This window comes from Nannobrachium achirus (assembly GCF_963921795.1).
Source record: "Nannobrachium achirus genome assembly, chromosome: 15".
Taxonomy (NCBI): domain Eukaryota; kingdom Metazoa; phylum Chordata; class Actinopteri; order Myctophiformes; family Myctophidae; genus Nannobrachium; species Nannobrachium achirus.
Genome location: NC_137822.1, coordinates 38,819,731 through 38,845,130, shown reverse-complemented (window position 1 = coordinate 38,845,130; position 25,400 = coordinate 38,819,731). Strand labels below are relative to the sequence as shown.

At 39.8% G+C, this 25,400-nt stretch overlaps 1 protein-coding gene across 1 annotated transcript; it reads left to right on the top strand.

Annotated features, from left to right (window-relative positions):
* Window positions 1-1,740: 1,740 nt before the first annotated feature.
* Window positions 1,741-21,573, top strand: ppiab (peptidylprolyl isomerase Ab (cyclophilin A); the record flags this gene model as incomplete). The annotated part of the gene is made up of 5 exons (XM_080743264.1): window positions 1,741-1,809; window positions 2,797-2,827; window positions 3,919-4,007; window positions 6,159-6,331; window positions 21,438-21,573. The coding sequence occupies 5 exons, from the start codon at window positions 1,741-1,743 to the stop codon at window positions 21,571-21,573; spliced, it is 498 nt and encodes a 165-aa protein (XP_080599390.1).
* Between the last annotated feature and the right edge of the window lie 3,827 nt (window positions 21,574-25,400).

The window sequence follows — 25,400 nt, the reverse complement described above, 5'->3', positions numbered from 1 at the left end:
TGGGTTGCTGAGGTGTAGTGTAAAGTAACTAAGTACATTTTCTTAGTAGTAGACCTACTACAGTAAGTAAGTAAGTACTGTACTTAAGTACAGTTTTGAGATATTTGTACTTTACTTGAGCAATTCCAATTTCCAATACTTTAATTTCACCAAATGTTGTACTTTTACTCCACTACAATTATTTGAAAACTTTAGCTATGTTAGTTACTTTGAAGATATAAATTATACATTTCTAAAACATACATTAACCACTTTATCCCTATTTTAAACGCTATTTTCAAACATTTTGTGCTTCTTCTTCTGGTGCTTTAAGTACATCTTGATGCCAACACTTTCATACTTTTACTCAAGTATAGACTTTTACTTTTAGAATATAGAGAGTATTTCTATATTGCCATATTTATACTTTTACTTAAAGGAGCTATAGTCAACTTTTTCATTGTAGGGCCGACACTTTGTTTACATCCCAGTCTATAGACTAGAATGTAAACAAAGTGTCGGTCTGACAATGGCCAAAATGATTATTTTATCATTATTTTACGCTTTTTGAATAGAAACACATATATGAAGCTTATTTTTTTATAAAATATTTTCGAAACATTATTTTTATTTTAGCATCCGTTTTTCAAGAAAAAGTTGACTATAGCTCCTTTAAGTAAAGGATGCAAGTAGCTACTTTTTCCAGCACTGCTTCCAGTTTTCTAACATTTTTGGCTCAGGGAACCCCTGTAAATAACGTTTTCATCCTAGATCTTACTTTACAGCACCTTACAATTATGTCACAGAAACAGGAGTCTCCCTGTCTCTCCAGATCTTTTAGTAAACAGAGAACATGTTTTCAGGTGGGGATACCGATTGTATCCAATCAGGAGAGAGGACTCACAGGATATACTGTAGGATAAACAGGTGACATTGTATGTGATGAAACGACAACAAAAAAGGAGTGGACACAATTGGAACTGGGACACTATAAACATTGAAGGTGATACATGGGTACACTCTCCTGATGGGAATGTGTTTGTATCACACCTTTTTAATAAGAACTGGATGCACATAACCCTGTTATTGCACAAACACTCCATAGACATGTTTAAAACATAGAACTTTAAGCATAGAGTGCTTGCTTTTTGTTTTGGACTGCTGGTGCAGTGGTCCAGGCAGGCACCTTGGCTCCAATTCCTGTCAACCTATAGCCTACTGTCCTATCAATGAAGGCATAAAAGCCGTCCCCCCAAAAAAACTAACAAAAAACAGCTGATTTAGTTAGCGTAGCATATGATTTTAATTTGAATGATTCCTGATGCTTTTTAAAGATGGTTATAACACGCCTGTTAAATATGTACCCTGTGCTACTGAATTTCATACAAAACAGCAATTCTTGAGTTCCTTTTAAAAGTTGGCCTTAAATGAATTAATGTATTATTATTATTAATTTGTGTCCCACTCATTTTGTAGGTACAACCTTGTCATTGTGATTATTCTGTGCTTTGACCTCTTTTTACTGCTATAATAAGATCGGAGAGTGAGATTATGTTTTGTGTGCGCGTGCGTGCGTGTGCATGACATGCATGTGTGTGGGGGGGGATGTCAGCTAGTGTCAAGGTTGGGAGCCACTGAATTAGACATGATGATGCTGTGAATGATGCATGACGTCAGCAAAGCGCTCTCAGCAGAGCGTTCTGTGGCAGTAACATCATTCTGTCTTCACAGTCCAGACCAGCATCATTTCTGTCCGCAGCCATGGCAAATCCCACGGTGTTCTTTGACATCACCATCGACGGCGCAAACGCTGGTAGGATTGTGATGGAGGTAAGAATGAATGTTGGCTTATTCTTTTGTAGTGGATTTACTGTAACGTGTGTGTGTGTGTGTGTGTGTGTGTGTGTGTGTGTGTGTGTGTGTGTGTGTGTGTGTGTGTGTGTGTGTGTGTGTGTGTGTGTGTGTGTGTGTGTGTGTGTGTGTGTGTGTGTGTGTGTGTGTTGCGTGCGTGCGTGCGTGCGTGTGTAGTATTTATGTCCATGCAAACTATGTACCTATGTGGACATAAATAAAGCATTTAAAGTGTGTGTGTGTGTGTGTGTGCATGTACATGCACGCGTGTGTTTGTATGTTGTTTCTGTAGGGGAGAACCCTAACCCTAACCCTTATCTCAAATATTTAAATTTTTGTGTTTAAAAAATGGCAGACAAGCTCGAAACACTGACGCGTTTTTGAGCTGTTGATCTGATGCAAATTTTGAATTGTAACCCAAATTATTTATTTGCTATTTTTGAATTGGAATCCTGAAAAGTCACATTTTAATTTTATTTCAAATGCTCTTATATGTTCTTATGTCAACTTTATGTTAAGTTAAATACGAATACATTGCATAGAAAAGACTAGTACTAGTCATTAAGATACATGTAGACTGAAGTAATTAAAGCGGGTCATGTTTGCATGTCTGGATTGAAACAGCTGAAATCAATAATATATCAGTGTTCTGATATTAACCTGCTGAGGGCCGCATTAAGTGAAGGTGGAGGCCGCATGTGGCCCCCGGGCCACCAGTTGCCCATGTATGGGTTAAGAGCTTTTATTTTGTTTTTGAAGAAATCTTCATTCCACATTGTCAAAAGTTAAAACAATATACAGTTGCATCTGTTTGGGGGTTGATTGTGTTCTTTACCTGTGTTGCTGCCTGCTGCCATTGTGAGAAAGGACTGACTGGAAAAACATTTTACCTTACGGAGAAAAAAATGTATAGCTCACTACACTCACTCCCCATATCCTCATCTACTGTTGTTGTTTTATTTCAAGCTCCGGGCCGATGTGGTTCCGAAAACTGCAGGTAGGCTATAGTATGTATAATAATGATTAAGCACTCAAAGGAGTAGTTCACACCCCAAAAAACTTTTTTTCTATTGATTACTCATCCGATGGAGACTTGAGTTCAATAATATTTTTAGTTTTTTGTCTCAAGATAATACTTTGATTACACCAAATGTACCCCCTTTGATTCCGGATGCATTTGGGTCCCCATCCGTAATCAATCGGGGTACATTTACTATAATACTTTTTTTTTGTGAATGCAACAAACAAACAAACAAAAAGAAGTCTCCATGGGATGAGTAATCAATAGAAACTACTCCTTTAAGCCCCTAATCTCAGATCTGCTATATCTTTTATTTTATTTTTTAGAAAAGTTTATTTTATTTTTATTTTTTAGAAAAGTTGTAAAGATTTAGTTTGAGAGAAGAACACTATGGTCCCATGATTAAAGAGTCTACAATCTGAGAAAATTAGAATATTGTGTAAAAAAAAAAGCATGCTGGTTCCCTAGCAGCCCAAATCATAACTAACTGCGGAAACTTCCCATTGGACATCAAACTCTGACATTTCTCTATTATAAAACCTTGTTTTGAGTGGTCTTGTGTAATATTGTAATATTTTGAAATACGACTTTTGATATTCATGAGCTGTATCCCATAACAATACAAAATCTTAGCAAAAAGAACGTTTTGAAAAATTCATTGAATGTGCAATGTATATCTACAACATACGGTATGAAAGTTTCAAGAGAATTTACTTTTACACAATATTCTATTTTTTTTTTAGATTGATCTGTATAGCAGTGTTTCCCAAACGTTTAGCTCGAGACCCAAAAGAGAAATTGCGGGGGACCCAAACTAGTGAAAATAGCAGCTCTACAAGCTCACAACGCTTTTAGATCCACATTTCATTACTTCTTAAACTTGTTTGGAACAACTCTTTGGTCTGTTGGATCAGTCTGTTATATTTTCATCACGTTATCTTTTAGGAGCCAAAGACTGATCCTCTGTCTCTTTGGTGGAGCAGCCCCAAGATATGTACTGTACAGTACAGCTGGTCATTGTACAGGCAAAGGCTGAATGATGACTAACACCTTGTTTTATTTTACAGAGAATTTCCGTGCCTTGTGCACCGGAGAGAAGGGTTTCGGCTACAAGGGCTCAAGCTTTCACCGTGTCATCCCAAAGTTTATGTGTCAGGTGGGTGTAAAGCAGGGGTCAGCAACCTTTTTCAAATGAAGTGCCATGTTTTTATTTTCTAGAGTGTCAGTGTGCCATGTCAACATACATTTTAATGACAAATATGTTGACATAATTATTTTGATTGGCAGGACATAACGATCATTAGGCCCAGAGCCAATAATCCACCTATCTTCCCTCCCCAGTCAGAGTTCAGAGTTTTAATGAATGTAGAATTTTGAGCAAGATGTAATTTTCTATAAATTAGCTAACTTCATTTAATTGACCACGTTTAAAGACAGATTTATGCCAAATATTTTGACTGGCAGGACATTGTTCATTAGACTCAGAGCAATAAACCACCTATCTCCCCGACTCCCTCCCTAGTCAAAGGTCAGAGTTTTAATGAATGCAGAATTTTGTGCAAGATTTAATTAGCTGATAAATGAGCTAACTTCATTTAATTGACCATATATAATATATATATATATATATATATTAGGGCATTCACGAATAGTGATTTTTAGTATTTCGAATTATTCAACCTCAAAGTATTCGAATAGTCAAATATTCGACAAATATTAAATAAGCAAGAGGCGAACATTGTGAAAATAGCCGATCTACATGTAGCATGTAGCATGTAGATCAGCTATGTTCACAATATTTATCTGTGGAACAGAGTCACATTAAATGTAATACCTACAATTCCAAGTGCTTGTCAGGGTGGGGGTCCCCAGTTCAAATATGTTTATTTTGGGGGTCATGGCCTAAAAAGGTTTGAGAACCCCTGGTATAGTGCATTAACAAATTCATCCACCAAGGGCATTGACAACTCATTATTATATGACTTCCCATCTAGCCAAGCTTTATAAACTATATATTCTTTAAAGAGAAAACAATAAAATAAAAATAAGCGAATATTCTACTTTGGTGAACAACGTCGTATAGTGACTTTGATATTCGAATGTTCGAATATTCAAATATTTGGTGAATGCCCTAATATATATATATATATATATATATATATATATATATATATATATATATATTTATATATATATATATATATGTTACAGTATGTTTGGGTAACTCAGGACGTTCATTGTAAGAGCGCTTGTTTTGTCGTTCACCACACACTAATCACCACCAGATGGCGACGCAGCCATTCAATAGTGAAGGCGCTGACGTCACTCGTTTGCGACTCTCTTTCTTTATTTACTAGCCTAGCCTAGCCTAGCCTAGCCTAGCCTAGCTTAGCCATTAGCTCCATTGTAGTCACTTGGACAGGGCGTTTATCGTGGGGCTAAATATAACGATTGCATTCACCACGGCTTCGTAACTCGCGCGGCGCTCCGCTGGCCCGCTCTTCGCGGCCACTCGTGCCTGCGGCGCTCGGGGGCGAAGAGCAGGACCAAGGTCCGCTGGCCTGCAATGTCGTGGACAATCGAGCGGCTCCGCCGGGAGGACGTTGTTGTGGGCGACCGCTTGCTCCGCCCCGTGCGGCACCACGAGTGCTCCGTTTCTCGACCGTCCTGTTTCTCTAACAAACCGTGACGTGTATATATATAATCCTCTCTCTCACACTTCTGCCAGTGTGCCGGTGATCACCCTCCTCTGTGCCAATGTTGGCACCCGTGCCTAAGGTTGCCTACCCCTGTTGTAAAGGCTTTCTTTCATTGTGTCATCCCAAAGTTTATGTGTCAGGTGTGTCATGTCCAATGAGCTTTTTAGAAGCTTAAAGTAATAAGATGGTATACTGCAGTGGTGCTATAGTGACTATAGCAATTGGTTCCCAAACCTTTTCAGCCGAGACCCAAAAGATCAATGTGGTGTCTGTCTGCCCAGGACCTAAATGTACAAAAATACATAATATATTTATTTATATTATTCTATACTGTACATCGTTGTCAGGGAGAAACCTGTTATCTCCATATTTTCACTTTTTCGTCCTACTCGATCATACTAGAGCGTCACACAAAAGTAGCAGATCCACAAGCTTGAAACGCGGCACAAAGCAACGCTTCTCGAGCTTGTAGATCTAGTTGCTAATTTTATTTTGTGTGTGTGTGTGTGTGTGTGTGTGTGTGTGTGTGTGTGTGTGTGTGTGTGTGTGTGTGTGTGTGTGTGTGTGTGCGTGTGCGTGTGTGCGTGTGTGTGTGCGCGCCTCTCCAGGGTGGGGACTTCACCAACCACGATGGGAGTGGAGGGGAGTCCATCTATGGTGAGATGTTTGCGGACGAGAACTTCCAGCTGAAGCACAAGGGCATGGGCACTCTGTCCATGGCCAACGCTGGGCCCAACACCAACTCCTCCCAGTTCTTCATCTGCACCGGCAAGACTGACTGGTGAGTGCTGCTGGACTCAGGGGATGTCTGCGATGTGTGTGAGCTTGTAGATTAGCTATTCTCAGCAAAAAGGTATGGTGCACAGGGAGGAAAAAGTATAGAGCCAGAGAACAGGCTTTCAAAGTATTGAGGCTTTAAGTGGTTAAATGTCAGAATACAAACATTTAATATTAATCCAATATGTAGTGGGGGTCCCTGCTTCTCTCTGCATGTGTTTAATTTGCTTATTATAAGTCGCTCTGGGTAAGAGCGTCTAATGCCTAGCTTCATGGTTGCGATTCCTTTTATGTGTTTTGTCAGTGTTCATAGCCGCGGGAACTAATTTACAGTAGGAGGTGGTGGGCCGAAGATTAGCGGTTTTATGCGGTTTTGATCGTGTTTTATTCGGGTTTCCGCAGTCTATTTTTTAGCTAAATGTAACACAATCGGGCTTTCCCTTGCATCTCCACATGCACCATCCAGCAAAATATATAGTCTGGATTTCTTGGTACCAACAGTCAGACAACAAGTGCCAGTTTCATAAAATCATTCATTTCCCAGAGCTTTTCAGTTAATCTACTTAGTTACTTTACACCACTGTCTACAACAGCAAGCATGATGGTTCCCAAACTTTTTAGCCCGTGAACCAAGAGACATTAAACGTTAGGGTACCCTGTACCAAACAAGTGAAAATAGCAGATCTACAAGCTTACAATGTGCCCGCCGCATCAGTCCCGACCCCAGTGTTAGGAAACAACTGGTTCTGGTTCACCATAGCCATTAGCCACTAGCCCAAACAGTACATTAGCCAGCACTGCAGCATAGCATAGCGTTCATCATTAAGTGTGCCTGCCATGCAATGCAATGGCTGAAGGCGAGTCCACCTTGTTGTACCCCAATTTATATTTGTGGGCTCGCATCAGCGAGTCCACTATTGTTATACCCTTTCCGTACATTTTCTTTGTCCTCCTACTACTTCAACACACTTTGTGCTAGAAACATCGTTCAAACTTCAACATGTTCAGCTTTCGACAGCGATGATTGCTTGTATTTTTCTTTTTAAAATATTTCATATTTTTGGAAATATTTAACTTTTTCTACATCCCATAGAGATTCAATAGGATTTAACCTTCAAATGGACAAATTAACTCAAATGTTTGAAGCCTCGTTACTCCGGCATACCTTTGCACAGGAACATGATTTAAACATCACTGCCTTGAGTGAGAATCAAACCCCAGTCTCGAGTCCATGAGCCTATCCATCATGCCATGCCATGCCATCACAGTGACAGCACTAGACTTCTATATAGGTTTTTTTTTTTTTTTTTTTTTAAGTCTTTTTAGCAATACATGGCCACTTAAAAATCATCCGCCCCCCATTCGGAAATAGAACTTGCTGCACTCCTGCCTGTTGGTTCAAAAGGGTGATGTCTTACAAGTATAGCCATCAGTCACACATGAACACTCTCCATGTTTTGCATTTATATTAAGATTTACCTGGAAACCTGTCAGCCAGCCAATGGGAAATGTCCTGTGCTTCTGAGAGGGTTCTGTAGTTTGTAGATCGGCTATTTTCCCTACATTACAAATAGGCTTATTAACATATTTAAATTCAAATATTAGCTTTTTATTTTGAGTACTTTTACTCCAATAGATTCTTATTTCACAATGAGTACTTTTACTTTTGATACTTTAATGATACCTTTTTACCCTTTGTATTTTGAGTACTTTTACTCTTTGCTATTTTGAGTACTTTCAATCAAATAGATTTTTAGTTCATAGTGAGCACATTTCGATTCACAATGAGTACTTTTACTTTGATACTTTAAAGATATCTTTTTTACTCTTTGTATTTTGAGTACTTGTAATGTTTGCTATGTTTATTACTTTCAATCAAATAGATTTTCATTTCATAATAAGCACTTTTCAATTCTTAATGAGTACTTTTACTTGCAATACTTTACCTTTTACTTATTAGTATTTTGAGTACTTTTCTCTTTGTTATTTTGAGCACTTTTACTCAGATAGATTTTTAGTTCACAATGAGTAAATTTCAATTATTAAAGAGTACTTTTACTTGTGATACTTTAAGTAGAATTCCATTTGAACTTTTTATACTATTTATACTATATTACTTTATACTATTTTTAATATAGACATATAGACTTATTTACTTAACAACCTTGCACTTAAATACATTTTCTACTATTACATCATACAATTTGCGGCAGCTTCGAGCGAGCCCACGCAGTTTCTGCAGGAACTGCTTTTGAAAGTAACTCATAAAAGACTTTTTTTTTTACATTCAGATGGGTGGTCATGGCATTTTATATAAGGGCACATACATTTAGAAATATTGTCATTTGTTTCTCGTGGGGAAGTATTGTCAACCATCCTCACCTGTGTCGTTTTCGTCTTGATGGCTGATTGTCAGATTCAACTCGGTGTCGGGATGGCCGATGCTCAGCTCCAACTCGGTGTTGTGATCGTCATGATGGCCAATGCTCATCTCCAACTCTGTTTTGTGGTCATCATGATGGCCAATGCTCATCTCCAACTCTGTTTCGTGGTCGTCGTGAAGGCCAATGCTCATCTCCAACTCTGTTTCGTGGTCATCGTGTCGGTCAAGACGGAACTGAAAATGGGCTCCTGCAGTGCCAACCTCACACACACAGAAGAGTACAAACAGCAAGACACGGCAAGCCCTCATCCTGAAACGCAGTGAATGTTGATACAGCCTGCAGCCATCTTATATACACTCACCGACCCCAAAAGGAACAAGGCGTTTCCAGTGTGCTGGAGGCTGTTGTGTAACACGTGTTGGTAGAGCAGCCTCTATAATGTGATATTACGCAATTACGCACCCTCCTTCTGAATTGAACAACATGCAAATAGCCTAAAGCTGTGTACTTGCTATAGGAAATGTATGAACCTGAGATGCATTTCCTTAAGCTGATACATTGTGATACAATTGTTGATTGTTTAATGGGGACATGGATATGTGTTGCGATACCTTATGTATTCAGGGAAACTCATCAACCAGGTTGAAAACAACTGGCATTTAATGAAAGCAGTCTTTCCTTGTTCACTCTTCATACGAGGAGTGATATACTAATGTGTGTCTGTGAGCCTGTTGAATGTCCAGTAATATTTGGTTTTAAAGAGAGCACAGACAGGCCTTATACTGTGTGCGCGCGCGTGTGTGTGTGTGTGTGTGTGTGTGTGTGTGTGTGTGTGTGTGTGTGTGTGTGTGTGTGTGTGTGTGTGTGTGTGTGTGTGTGTGTGTGTGTGTGTGTGTGTGTGTGTGTGTGTGTGTGTGTGTGTGTGTGTGTGTGTGTGTGTGTGTGTGTGTGTGTGTGTGTGTGTGTGTGTCAGGGCAATAGGGTGGGCCTGGCAACTTCAGGGTGGGCCCAGGGGGGTACTCCTGCGCACGCCCTTTGGGAAATATCTGGATTATTTTCATTTTTTTAAGGTAAATTATTAGGGTTTTGGGGGGTTAAAACAGGACCAATGCATCCAGATACTGCTGTGGGCAGCAGTATCAATGAACAATAATTAATAGGCTAATACAAAGCATTGAGTTCCCAGCTGCACTTCATCCCAACACCACATTTCCAAATATAAACTAACATATATAATTAAAATGTAGGTGTTGAGGCATTTTGACTCGGTTCCACAGAAAAATTCCTAACAATATCTAAAAGCTCATGTGCGTGCATGCGTGCGCGCATTGATCTATCTTTCTACGCCATCTACGGTATCTACGTATCTGTGTATGCCACAATATGTAACTCTGAAGAATTAAGTGTCAGTTTCTTTGTTCACATTTTGAAGACACATTTGATACGTTGATCTGGATAAGGTTGTAAATATCTTCATGATGACAATGGAAATTTAGAGAAATGGATTCATCACAAAAGAGGCAAAGGCATACACACCCTCCTTCTGAATAAAACCACACACAAAGCTTTGTCCAGTTATATAATATTATGAACCTGAGATGCATTTCCTTAAAGGAGGAAAACAACTTTTTTCTATTGATTACTCAAACCGTGGAGACTTGAGTTCAATAATATTTTTAGTTTAGTTCCTAAGACAATAGACTTTTGTCTTAGGAATGCGACAAATACCAAAATAATATCCATGAATTCAAGTCTCCATGGCGTGAGTAATCAATAGAAAATAAGTCATTTTGGGGGTGAAATACTCCTTTAAGCCTTCCTGCGTGCGTGCGTGCGTGCGTGTCTGTGTCACATGTAACTCAGTCCTCATGAATAAAGTGTCAGTTTCTTTGTTCACATTTCAGAGACACGTTTGTTAAGTTAGAAGTAGAACAGCTTTTAATACCTCTAAAATAAAATAAATTACTAAAAGTACTTTTGACTCCACTACATTTCAAGGAAGGGACACGAATTCTAATGAATCCCTATTCTACACGGATCTACACACTCCCCTCCCCTTCCAAAAGGTAAAGGGTTGAAGTGGTTACCCACTAAAATCAAATATATTTTGCTGACTGAAGTCCCCCTCCCCATCTTGTTTTCAGTGTACACTATCACCACAACTCAAGGCTCTCTGCATTTGAACCCCAGCGGCCCTTTAATGGGCGAACTCACGTAAATTACTGATCTGCAAGATCACATGTTGCGATGTGTTGTGAGCTTGTAGAATGGCAATTTACACTATAGAATCACCACATAACAGGGCTGCTAGGGTTCAAGTGTGGACCTCATTCATTCTCACCAAGGACCAGCTGACAGCAGTGGGGTCTTCTCTGACCTAAAATGTGAGCCATCACCTCTCAAAAGTAGTTTTGCAAGAATGTAGTTTCCCCCAAATGACATTTGTTTACACATCACTTCTATCTTATATTTAGGAATCTGATAAAATGCTTGTAATACTGTATGCCAACATATGCATTGACATTTTTTGGACATTGTTTAGGCACCTGTACTTACATGCAAATAAGATAGCACTTGTGTCTGCTCTTCAGAACAAAAAACCCACATTGTTGCAATGATATTCCACAACTCACTGTTATCATATTTATTATAGCATTTTCTTAGTACAAAACAAAATACGTCTCTATTTACTTACTCCACATTGTGGACATTTCTTTTTCAATCTGTTCCCATCATGTTAACCTTTCAGGTCAACACAGCTCATTAACTGTACTGTATAAACTGTATAATGTATAGCTGCGAATTACAGTTTTATATTTCAAGACACAATTATACAATAACTAAGGTGCAAGGTAAATTCAGTATACAGTTCAGTGGTGTGTTCTAGACTTTTTTTGAGGGCATACAATAATCTATGATCCACGGCTATTCGTGTGGCCAGGGCATACGCCAGTGCATGATGTCTATCAGATACACTACTTTGAAAGGTCAGACGCTATTCATATATATATATATATTTTTGTCTTCCGACAGCAGAAGCTGTATACGTGCATTACAGGTAGAACACAGCGCTGATACAGTTATAATACAGCAAAACTTCAGTATGGAATAGCCCAAATAGAATCAAGTGTAGTATACTACTAGAGAATTGATATCATGTAGAGTAGTTCTGCCATTAGTTGTCTGTCTTTTACAACAACAAAAAAATAGCTGCACTGCTCTGATCTGCTCTGGGTTACAAATATAAGTATACACACCTATAGTTTAACACTGAGGATTTTAAACCATACCACATGAAAGACACTCACTGCACTCCTCAAATAGATTTGGGTTAGGGTTAGGGGGTTAACATCAGTAGCCTGTTATGGATTAGACCATTGATTGATTAATTGATTGAAGAGTTTATTAGCAGTTTGCAATAGAAAAAAGGTACAGTTTCATGACAGCACAAACCAATGGTACAAGATCAACTAAAAGGAGATCCTAGTAAGCTTTACAGCTTATTTACACTGGAACCACTTTATGTATCTCTCATATAACATTAACATGTTACCACAGAGCCCCCATTGTCTCTAACCAAAATGAGACCATTTGCACAACAATGCATGTTCCAACTAGCAGTTAAGGCCCTCGCATATTAAGCAGATATTGCATCAGATCAGATCTCGTGCCCGGGGGGTTGATCGGTGATCATTTCAAACGACAGCGATCCTCTGTCTTGAATTCGGGCCCGGTATATCCCGCTGTGCCATCCGTGTCTGCGGAGAGACCATGAAACCTTGAGCTATATATTACTGGGCAATACCAGAATTATCCAGCAGAGCACGATAACAGTCCCAGACACCCCCATGTCATCTGCTTCAGCAACGTAGCTGAAAATCCAGAGGCCCCCAGGCAAGGACAGGGGCCCCTTTCACCACAGTGTAGCCTACAGAGGCCCCCATGCAAGGACAGGGGCCCCTTTCACCACAGTGTAGCCTACAGAGGCCCCCATACAAGGACAGGGGCCCCTTTCACCACAGTGTAGCCTACAACATCACTTTATTTGCACAGCACTGCAGCCAATATAACACTGAGTCTGTCACTGTAAATATCCACTATTTTTTTGTAATTGTATTTTCTAAGACTGCTATTGGTCATGTTATCCTATGCAAAGTACTGGGTTCTATCCATCTGTCTTTCAACGTTATATGGGACTTTTTCCTAAGCAACCTTCTGATAAATTCTTGAAACAATGAAACAAACAAATGTCACAGTCCAGGACGTTGAAACTAAATCAGCACCATGGACAGCGAAAGGATGTTCTGAGGTGAGAGAAAAAGAAAATGTCACCTCTCTCCTCAGTCCAACGCAGTTTCCATGACAATCATCTGGTTTAAGGAGGACTCATGGTTTAAGTGCATTTACCTGGATGAGAATGGTCCGGTGATAGAGGTGCGAGGCTACGAGGGCAGACTGACCCTGAACACCCAGGAGCTGCAGAGAGACAACTTGTCTCTGACACTGAAAGGTTACAGAGAGACATGCAGATAGAGGAATAATATAGACAAAAACTGGTTTCTTAGAGTAGGTGATTTGGGGGGAAATTATTTATCCACACTGAAACAGAAAAAAATAAATGATTGGTATGACCATGACGGGCTGATTAGACATGCCCACGGGCAGTAGGTTGAATAGCTGTGCCAATGCATTTCAATGGGAATGTTTTTTTTTTCTTTTTCTTTTTGTTTGCAGACATTTGCAAATGGCAGCGCACATTAAGTGTGTTAAAAGGAAAAAAACACATTCATTTATAAAATAACTGAAAAAAATGTTTATTTACTTTTTAATGTGAGAAGCCCATATATTTTGATATTAATAAAACAACAACAACAAGGCGTTTCCAGTGTGCTGGAGGCTGTCATGTAACACGTGTTGTTAGAGCAGCCTCTATAATGTGATATTAAGCAATTACACACCCTCCTTAAACGACAAATATATAGCCTAAAGCTGAGATGCATTTCAACCTGAGATGCATTTCCTTAAGCTGATACATTGTGATTCAATTGTTGATTGTTTGATGGGGACATCGATATGTGTTGTGATACGTTATGTATTCAGGGAAGCCCATCAACCAGGTTGAAAACAACTAGCATTTAATGAAAGCAGTCTTTCCTTGTTCACTGTTCATACGTGGAGTGATATACTAATGTGTGTCTGTGAGCCTGTTGATTGTCCAGTAATATTTGGTTTTAAAGAGAGAGAGTGTGTGTGTGTGTGTGTGTGTGTGTGTGTGTGTGTGTGTGCAGGGACGTGCTGGGCCCCTGATTCAGCCCGGGAAAAAGAGTTGGAGAGGCCCTCATTGCGCGCTATAGAGAGAGATCTCTCTCTATAGCGCTGCTGCTACTCAAAGATTTGCCATTTCAGATCATGACAAGTGACAAGCCAGTTACATGATTTATATTTCGTTGTTGTCGGGTGGAAACCTTGTATGTCCAAAACCGTTTGTTTGGTATTTATCATTTTAAAAATGATTTAAACTAGTGAAAACAGCCGATCTACAAGCACACAACGCCTCGCACCGCGAGGCGTTGTGTGCTTGTAGATCGGCTGTTTTCACTACTTTTGTGCAACGGCCTTGTATGATGAAGCAGGGCTTTGCTTTGCGAAAAAATGTATACATTTGAAACTTGGAGATACAAGGTTTCTGTCCGACAGTGACGATTTACTTTGTTGGCCGCCCAACCCCCAAAATGGAATAAAGGCCAACATTTTATTTGTATTTTTTTTCCTAATGGCCGGCCTGGACCGGCCGGGAATGAACCGGCCGTTCGGGAGTTGTCCCGCTTTTCCCAATGGCCTGTGTGTGTGTGTGTGTGTGTGTGTGTGTGTGTGTGTGTGTGTGTGTGTGTGTGTGTGTGTGTGTGTGTGTGTGTGTGTGTGTGTGTGTGTGTGTGTGTGTGTGTGTGTGTGTGTGTGTGTGTGTGTGTGCGTGCATGCATGCATGTGTGGATCTACAGGTGTATCTTTCTACTGTATATATCTATGTATGGCACAGGTAACTCTGTCTTCACAAATTAAGTATCCGTTTCTTTTTTCACATTTTGGAGACACATTTGATACGTTGATCTGTTAACATCTTTATGATGAGAATGGACATTTAAAGGGGTCGCTACTTGTTGTGGAGGACAAAATGGACATTTGAAGGTGAATGAATGAATGAAAGTCTTTATTTTTAACATATAAAAAATGTCAAAAACAAGCCTCACTGGCAATGTCACAAAACAAAACAAAATCCTGGTCAAAAAGGAGTAGGAAGAAGCATAAAACGTATTTAATCCTACCCGAACGTTACTTATCAGCGCCGTCCTTTGATGTCTTTGCCTATACCAAAATGGTATGAATTTATATAAACTATTTATATATTACTCGAAAGCGAGAGGAAAAAAAAGCTATATCCAAAAAACTGATAATATACACCATATACATAGATTATATAACACTCTAGGTTGTCAATGTAACTCTTCATCTCTATAGCTCATAATAATGAATTCTAAGGTCATGTTGTGGAGGACAGAATGGACATTTGGAGGCCATGGAGACCAATCAATGCATCTATTTTCCTCCTGTCCTGAAGTTTGTTCCATTACATTTGTGTGGAGCATAGACCAGTGGTTCAACCTTTTCAGGCCATGACCTCCCAAAATAATCAAATTAAAACAGGGGACCCCCCAACGCTGACAAGCACTTGGAATGTAAGAGTTGAGGCATTTTGACTCGGTTGTGCCAATTCTTTGCCATCTGGCCAGTGATGTATATCGGACCAGTTACCCATATATGGAGACCCCTGGTACCCATATTAGGCCGTATTGCGTTATAAGGAAAAGTGCTTAGAAAATGAATTTCGTTCCCACGTCTGGGCACTACTCATTCAATGCATTTTTGCATAGACAATACCCCTGTGGACTTTGGGTTAAAAGTTCTCCGCACGAAACCTGCACAACTTTTGTCACCAGCCAGAATTGTATATAAAAGTGAATAACAAAAAAACGAAAATCTTGTGCTGCTGTTTTTGCTTGTAAAATGTACTATATTGATTTTGGCAACACAAAATCTTTCTCAAATGTCATAAATGCATCTACTTAACATCTGAAACAAGTATTGGTGCCTTTGTATTCTCATATGTGAATTTAGATTGTGAAATATAGCAAATCTGTTGAAGAAAACACCTCAATGTACAGTATGTGATTTGCACCCAGACAAATGAAACATACACATAGTAAATTTAGCTAAAAGCTTATGTCTCATACATAACACATCTCACAGCCAACTGTGTAATGAAAGGTACCTTGGCCAGAAATTGATGAAAATCAATCAAACTGCTATCACACCCCCCTAAATTGGAAAAAATCCCAAAATGGACAAGACTATAATAAATGCACAAAAGGTCATGTCAGGTATAAAATATGTATTTAAGTACCACAGAGTGTCCCAACATCTGTCAAGACACCCCCCAACTAGTCTTGCGAGGCCAGACTGTTGCCTCCGCGATTTGGGCAAATGCTCCCGTCATACAGTCTGGCAAACGGAAATATAAACGATGAGTGCGAGAAAAAGCAGATGTGATGCAACCGCTCCCTTGGTGCAGTAGCAATAACATGTCCTACTAAGCGTTATGTCTCCTTTCAATATTTCTGGGGGCGTTATTTCGTCTTTCTCTGGTGTTGCTGGTGTTATACCTCCATGATGTTTTCAAACGTTTTCTTAAACTATACACCCATAACAAGAATAGGCCGCTTGAATGACTTTGTCTGAGCTATTGTGTTTCTGTTATGTTTCCAATGGGACTACAGTTCAGTGCAGCACTGGCTACTTCCGATACTCGCCGTTCGGGAGCTGCCGTTCCAGACTCTATATAGCATTCGGAGATTGTGGAATAGTTGTCTGGCTACGCAAGACTACTCCCCAACCAAAACAAAAACGCATACAAATGTTGGCAGCATAAGTAAACGTAAGGCTGTGCTGTGACAAATTACAGCAAATGTTAAGCTTTTTCCTCCCACATAAGCACATAAGCAAATCTTGAAATAAAACAAGTATTTAGCTAATTTTACATGCTGACATGGTGTGTATATTACTCATCCCTATCACGTTCATCCAGGGGTCATCAATATGTCTGTACTATGGACAAAATATGTCAGTGGCTGATTTTATATCTTATAATGTCTTGTTTTTAATCATAAGACCCAATTAATGAATTCGAAGTCGACAGGTTTTCTTCAGAATATCTATGACATTGTGACATTTTGGCATATTAGGAGTCCAACCAGTACTACTACGCCCTTAACTCTGAGATTGTACAAATGGAACCAAATGGTTCTCAGAGTTACACACATGTTATGGTAATTCAGGGCTTGCTCTTCTATGTGTTTCTGGTAGATATTATTGTCCACTCATTTAGATGTCCGTGGCAAAAAAGATATTTCGACATAAATCTCCACCAAAAGCCAGCATGGTGATGAATGACCCTTGCTTAATCAGAGTCATCATCCCATAAAGCTTGTTTCTTTTGAAACATTCTCACGGTTCTGGCACTCCGTTTCCAACCTGTTCTGGCACTGAAATAAATCAGTACAAGACAGTCTTGCAGACATACTGTACAGGTTTGCTTGTCTTCAACTATAGTGAACAACATGCAAAACACTTGATTGTGGAATCAGCACACTGTCCTGTAGATATGTTGAGCAAGGATGATGTGGTCACTGTAGATGGGTTAGTGTCCACTGCTGACATGGTGTGGGTTGGAGGGGTGGAGGTGGAGCATAGACTTGAGCTCTGCAGAGACAGGGCTGAGTGTAATGCCATCCAGAACCCTTGCTTCCTTGGCATCAGCATTATATGTCTGTTCCAGTAGCATGTCAGAAGAAACACTACTGTTGTGGCTGCCATCTGCTCGTCAGCCAACAAATACACCTGCCATCAGTGCTTCATGTACCTCTGAAGCTGTTTCCGGTCATTTCTTCATCTAAGGCAAATACAAAGGTAAAGATTGCTGCCCGTACTTGTTGTGGCCTACTAAAGTGAGGTAGGGTAGCTGATTCGCAGAGATGTCCTGTCCAGTCACCTTCCCGCTCGTAGTAGATAAACCTTTGGAGAATATCTGACACTCCAGGAAGTTTGCCCAGAGGACTGCAGTTGATTGCCCATTGAATGATTCCTGAAAAGCATCAGCTGATCTCCTAGGACTGCCATCTCTGGATGCCTCGTCATTTCTAACTTCTGCCAGTTATCTCTTTTTCAAACAGGACTTTGAGGGCATGTAAAGTTTGGTAGTATTATGTCTTTTCAACAAACATCTTCTTGACAGTTCCTTCTCGACAAAGACTTGCTGCAACAAGCAGATCATCTGCCCCTGCATCCCTGATAATCTTGCAAATAGCCTTCATGTTCAGTAGTTGTGAGCTTGGTGGAAGCCTCCCAGCAACAGGACTACATTGCCAAACTCATTTTGGTGATAATGGTGTACTTATGTAGTGAAGAGTCGTTTCATCTCTTTTCTGAGGACAGAAGGATCAGTTGGCGATGCTGGGATGAGTGGAAGGTAGCCAATAATGCTAGCCTGTGGGTGAAAGTTTACACAGAATGCTGAAAATCCAGGTAAACCAGCTTCTGCATCTGAGAATTCAGCAACTGTGATGTTGGAAGCTATTCTACCTACAGTAGGTGCCACACAAGTAAAAGGTCTTCAGCCAGGCCATATGATGACGTCTCTAGAATCTCCAACTTCCCAGAGATCAGGAGACCTGGACTTCTGTCTGTCTTTGCTTGCTGACAAGAAACACTTGGGAGTAGGTGGTTCAGCATTGTGATGAATTAAAAATGTCATCTTTAAGATACATTTAGCTGTATATACGTTTTCTCAGATTTTTCTCCGCAATCATCCCCACAACTCTTGATAGAATCTGAGGTAAAACTGACCAAAATGTGTTCATATTGCTTTTGTCATAACAGCCAGCTGTCATTGTAAAAGTCATAGTAAAGCTCATGTTCGGGTGGCGTCTATCTTGGAAATATGTAAATGAAAGATCCAGACACACCCAATCATGAAGATAAGTATCCCATTGAGTTTCTCTTGATGTGAAACCATGAAATAGACACCAAGTTTACTTGTCATTATAACAAAATTACAGTCACTGACAATCACTTACATTGAAGCGTTTCCTTCAACAAATTTGCTACATTACATGATCTAAATTTGCATATGAGTATACTAAGGCACCAATACTTGTTTCAGATGTTAGGTAGATGTATTTATGACATTTGAGAAAGATTTTGTGTTGCCAAAATCAATATAGCAAATTTTACAAGCAAAAACAGCAGCACAAGATTTTCGTTTCTTTGTTATTCCCATTAAACACATTTCTGCCTGGTGACAAAGATTGTGCAAGTGACACGCGGAGAACTTTTTGTTTCTTACTTACCAGTAAGGCTCCCTAATCGGGAGATAAGCGACCGTAGGTCCCTTATCTCCACAAATAGGGCAAAAATGTGTTTTGCCAAAATCTTCCTGATCCATGTTGATGACATGAGTGTAGACATACTGTGTAGTGATTTTCGTGATTTTAGGGCAAAATCTGTAGGAGCAGTGTCCAAAAATGTGTTTTTAAAAATCGGCCTGGAGGTGGCGCTATATGGGAGAGATTCATGTTGATGGGATGAGTGTAGACATACTGTGTACCGATTTGCGTGATTTTAGGGCAAAAATTGTAGGAGCAGTGTCCAAAAATGTGTTTTGCAAGAATCGGCCTCATGGTGGCGCTAGAAGAGGGCCATGTGAGAAATGAGGGGTGGGGTCTCCGCGCCGGCAAGGCGGACGAATAGGTACCGGCCCCGGCTGTCCCGGTCGCTCCTATCCGGAGTTACGGCATTTTATGTGAGCTGCAGTGTAGGGGGTCCTCCACTGGGGGCGCCACCACTTTTGCATCCGTTCTGGAGCACCAGGAGTGGGTGGTCCCCGGGAATTCCCCGTGAGCAGCCCCGTTGGGGTGGTCATTTGGTCAGTTTAGCACATTTGGTCATTTTTTACATCTGGGGGTCCCCCAGGGACCTGGGGGTCCCTGGAGCTCCGGGGGTCCTTGGAGGTTGTAGTTTGGCAGGTAAGGAACGTGTGTGCAAAATTTGGCATGGATCGGGGCAACGGTTGCGGAGATATGAGCAGGGCAAGAGTGTGACGTGTGAGGTGTGACAGACAGACAGACTGACTGACGGACGGACTGACACTTTGTGGTGGTTTCTACAGTAAGTAGCGACCTACGGTCGCAACTATCAATAGATCTTTCTAATGAAGCAAAGTTTATGTAGTGCCCATGGGGCGGGAACGAAACCGAACGATACCAGCCACGCAATACAGCCTATATATGGAGATCCATGTACTGTATATGGCGATATGCTGTGAGAGTCCAAACATGCTTACTCAGTTATTCGTTATGTCAAAGTCCTTTGATGTATATGACATCTGACATACCCTTTTATGCCCATAAATGGAGATCCCTGTCTGTAGAACCAGCCGTTAGTGTGGCATGTGGCCGATGTGGCCTCCATATATGGGCATTCCCATGAAGTCGTGTTAGATATGGGCTTAACCCTACAAGGCCCAGCGTTGCTTTTTGGCAACATTTTTTAAATAATTTAAAAAAATATATAAGTAGTTTTCCTGTTCTTTTTTCACATTAACATCACCATTAAATCCTATTGTTTAGTATTACAATGCCATTGGCCACGATATTTGCATATAAATACCCCCCACAGAGACTGACATTCACACCTCCCAGAAAAGTTGAAATTCCAGAGTCTGGACGAACATCTCACTTTTTAACTGAAGCTATTCCTCACAAAAACAGAAGTAAAATGCCTGTAATATTTTTTTTCGTGATCATTAGAATGTCTAGAACATGTACATGTGTTATTATTGTGAAAAATATCCCCAAAATGCAAATTAGAGCATGATTTATGATTTATGGCTATAAAACCTTACAAAAACATGATAAATGTTTTTAACATTACATTTTCCTGTGATTAGGACTCCTGCAACACCATCTGATTTTTTTTTTTGCCCAGTAGAAATTAATTTGGGTCTTGCAGGGTTAATATTGATGACATCAGGGAACTCCATATATGGGCATAAAAGGGACATATATGTGACATCACAGTGAAGCCAGAGTGTGATGTCACTCAGAGCAGCAAACCTATTCTGTTAAGAGTGGTTCCCCTGTCCAGGCACGTGCATACCTAGACATCAAAGGGGGCTTGAGCCCCTGCCCTTTTACCTGTCTGTAAAAAGTGCCCTCTCTAGACCATGAATGCAGTTTTCACTATGGTGAAAAAGCAAATGCCCTCTTTCCATGCCATACCTGAAGGCAGCATTCAAGAGAAATCGCCTTGTCCAAACTCTCCTGAACTTGAATAAAGCATATCTTATGTTGAAATAATTGCCCTCTCTGTGTAGAAATCCACGCCGTATTCCACATCCCCAGTATTGACTTGATTATGCTTAGTTCAGTGTGGTATCAAGCACCGAAAATAGCCGACCTCCAAGCTGCGCGACGCGTTGTGAGCTTGGAGGTCAGCTATTTTCGATATTTTCACCAAAAGCCCCTTTTAGAAATGTCAGACCCTGCCTCTCTTACATTCTCTGCACGTCCCTGTATGTGTCAGTGTTGTAATGAAGTTTCTGTTATCCCTCTCCAGGCTGAATGGGAAGCATGTGGTGTTTGGCAGCGTGCTGGAAGGCATGGACGTGGTCAAGGCCATGGACAAGCAGGGCACCAAGAGCGGCACCTGCAAGGCCAGGATTGTCATCGCAGACTGTGGGCAAATTAAATAGTGTGTCTCGTCTATTATTCCTCCTGTTATTTTAGCAGCGATGGAGGCTCATTAAAAGTGTCTGTGCGTCCATCCGTCCGTCCGTGCGTCCGTCCGTCCGTCCGTCCGTCCGTCCGTCCGTCCGTCCGTCCGTCCGTCCGTCCATCCATCCATCCGTCCATCCATCCATTCATCCGTCCATTCCTTTCCTGGCGCATCTACCTGTAAGTAGACCTGTCACAATTATTACATACTCGTCTAATGGCAATTATTTTGTCATAATCATTTACATGTTGAAATATTCATATACTGTATGTTCAAACATTTCAAAAATAGTGGAAATAGTAGATCTACAAGCTCACACTGGTGAGCTTGTAGATTGGCTATTTCCACTATCAATATTCAAATATAAAATATAAAGTTGTCAAATATGTCAGTCATTTCTTTGTATATTTAGGTTTTATGTGGCATATATATCATGTGCAACTTCAGCCACACAGAAAAGTAATTGTCAGCGACAAAAACACAATTAAATCGTTAATCGCAATTATTTGAGTGACAATTAATCGTTGTAAAATGTCATAATCGTGACAGCCCTACCTGTAAGCTGCCCATTTTATTTGGCCTACATTCCAATAGACAGGCGTGGAAAGTTTAAAGGAGTAGTATTGATTACTCACCCCATGGAGACTCGACTTTTTGTATTTGTCGCATTCCTAAGACAATTTATTTTTATTTTGTATTCTTTTTATTGTAAATTCACCCCATTGATTCTGGGTGGGGACCAAAATGTTCCATTGGAACAATTTCCTTTAAAAGTCATGGTTTTGGACCCAACATATTGTCTCTAATGTACATTTGTAAATTGTCCTGTTAGAATGCCATGTGTATTTGAATAAACATTATAATAAATAACTCTTCTTGATTAATTTCCATGATTTAGGGGGGCATGTTCGGCTTTTACTAGCTCAGTTTTTTATCATTATTTATTAGCCATCTATACTGTACACACACTAAAAACTGCTGGGTAGATTCATCTACCCAAAATCTGAGTAAAAAATGGTTTACCCATTATGGGTTATTATAATGGTGATTGTATGTATAATGGGTTGTTTTGTACAGCTCATACATTACCCAGCTGCTGGGTAAAATTGTTTTACTCAGTATTGGGTAGTTTTAAACTTAAGTTGGTCACCTGGTATGCAAAGCATGCTGGGAAAAGCATTTCTCTAGGTTTTCAGGGATATTTCTAAGCTTTTGGTAGCTAAAAATGCTAAATGTATCATCTCCATGTGTCTGCCTTGGCAAGCTGACTGTCATATGTCAGAATTTCATTTGTCAGTATTTGAGCCAAAACCCTAACCGTAACTGCTAGGCTGCTAGCTTATGATTGAGCTCCCTCCCCCTACTGTTCTGAAAGAGAAGAACTCATGATACATTTGAGATTATTATGTTGATCTACTTATAGCTTTTCAGCATTGTTGCATATATTTACAATTATGTACCTTTATGTTGATATTGCTATACTTGGAACAAATTATCTGAGAAAAAAAACCCTGAAACAAATCGTATCTTATGTTAATGTCAAATAATATTAGCATGGTCATTTACGATGAGTAAAATATTCTACCCACATGTGGGTAAAATATATACTAAATAATAGTGGTTGACCCAGAGCTGAGTAAAAAATTCTACCCAGGATGTGGTAGACTATCTTACTACGTGTTGGGTAGAAAGGACCTACCCATTTTTCTGTGTAAGATTTACTACTGTTGGGTAGGTCCAATAGTTACTCAGGGGTGGGTTATAATACAACCCAGATCGGGTTATTTTCAACCCATCCGTTTTTATACGGTACACACTGGTAGCTGAAATCTAAAATGTTGCTTTCCTGGTTTTAATGGGTTAAAAGAAATATGTTTATTTTATTATTATAATTTTTTGAAGTATTAAAGCCATTTAGGCCTAGAATTATTTAATGCTTTAACTATTGAAAAATAGCAGATCTACAAGCTCACAGCGCGGCACTTGGTGCCACGCTGTGAGCTTGTATATCTGCTAAAATCTAGATTTTTTAAAAAATCTAGATTTTAGCTTGTATATCTGCTAAAATCTAGATTTTTTAAAAAATTTGGGAATATCTTTTGCAATCATCATGAACAAATAATTGTATAGTGTTAGCGTTAGTAACCGGTATTATGGAGTCAGGTATATCCCATCAAACAGGCAGTTCTGAGAGAAGCCATTTATTACTGATTCAAATACAGAAATGATCAAAGCTAAATATCATTCACAAGAGAATCTCACAAGCAAAAAACCTCTTAAAATCCACTTTTTTTTTGTTAAATTAAGGCATCAACACTGTTGCTGATTTCAGTGTCCACCCACCTCACAGACAGTAATATAAAAACAAAGAATTCAAGTATTTGCATGAGAAGAAAGATCTCTGTAGGACATGGGTCTTCAACGTTTTCAGGCCAAGGACCCCTTAATTGAGAGAGAGATGAAGCAGGGACCCCCACAACCTTTTTTCGATTCCATTTCCATTTTAGATTCCATTTAGTGTCATCGTTTGACAGCACAATCGTCAGTGTATTTTAGATTAATGTAAGCTTGTGTTTTCAGATATTTAACCACTTGAACCGTTAATACTTATACAACTTGACCTTTCACTCTGTACTTAGTCTGCTCTTTTTCCCCTCTACACCAAAGCTCTTTGCTGAAAATAGCCGATCTACAAGCTTGTAGACTAGGGTTCAAGTGGTTAATATAAAAAAGGAGGAGAAAAGTTTATATCACAAAGATTTGGAGGACCCCCTGTAGTAACTCTGAGGACCCCCTAGGGGTCCCGGACCCCCTTGCTCTAGGACAAGAAGGGTACGTCTCTTTTGGACTACGAAGGGATAACCCAGCATCTTCGTAATGGCTGATTTTACTCTTGGTTGAGTGCTGAAATTAGCCGATCTACAAGCTCACAACACGTCGCAGCGAAACACGGTGTAGATCTTTTGTCAGCTTATTTTTTATTTACTTTTCGTCATTGAAAATAGGAGTCGACGACCATTTTTCGTCGTTGTTTTAGTGGAAGAAATGAACACTGCTGTTCATTTCTTCCACTGTCGTCTGAGAAATAAACACTGTTTTCTTCAAACTAATTGGGTCCGTCAGCCTCATCTTTGAATGGAATCCAAAATGTGTGAAATAACGTCATTGTCACGCCACAACACGAACCACTGAGTTCTTACGGTCAAAAAGAGCTTTAAAAAGTGTATAGAAACAGGTATTTAAAGGACTGACAATCACTGCACAAGAATGCCACGTGTTTAAATATATAAAAAAGCACAGACCGCATACAGCAAGAAAGCCAACATTCAGGTGTAGAGATGATAATGCTTAACTCAACGATGCTTACATGCCAGAAATAGCAGATCCACATGCTCACTGCGAGGTTGCGGATCATCTATTCTCGCCTCCCACCAGCCCGCCCATGCAAGCCCCCAGAACCAAATGAACCCTCGGGTCCATGTGTACACACTCAAGAGTTACAAATGGATAAATGCACTGATTTTACCGTGTGTGTGTGCATGCATACATACGCTAAGTCATTCAAAAAAAAATCTTTTCTTAATAGAAATATTCAGTGATTTGACATCACTGCACTGACAAAGAAGGAAAATAAAACAACGTTAAGTTATATACAATTTCTGTTTGTTTCGTTTTTCAAACGTATCCTTGAGGTATTATTCATTAACAAAACAGGTGAGTAACTTCAAAGCTAGTCTCAGTTTATCAGCATTGGGTCCTTGTTTTTTTTGTCGTTTTGTTTACATTTATACGAGAACACAATCT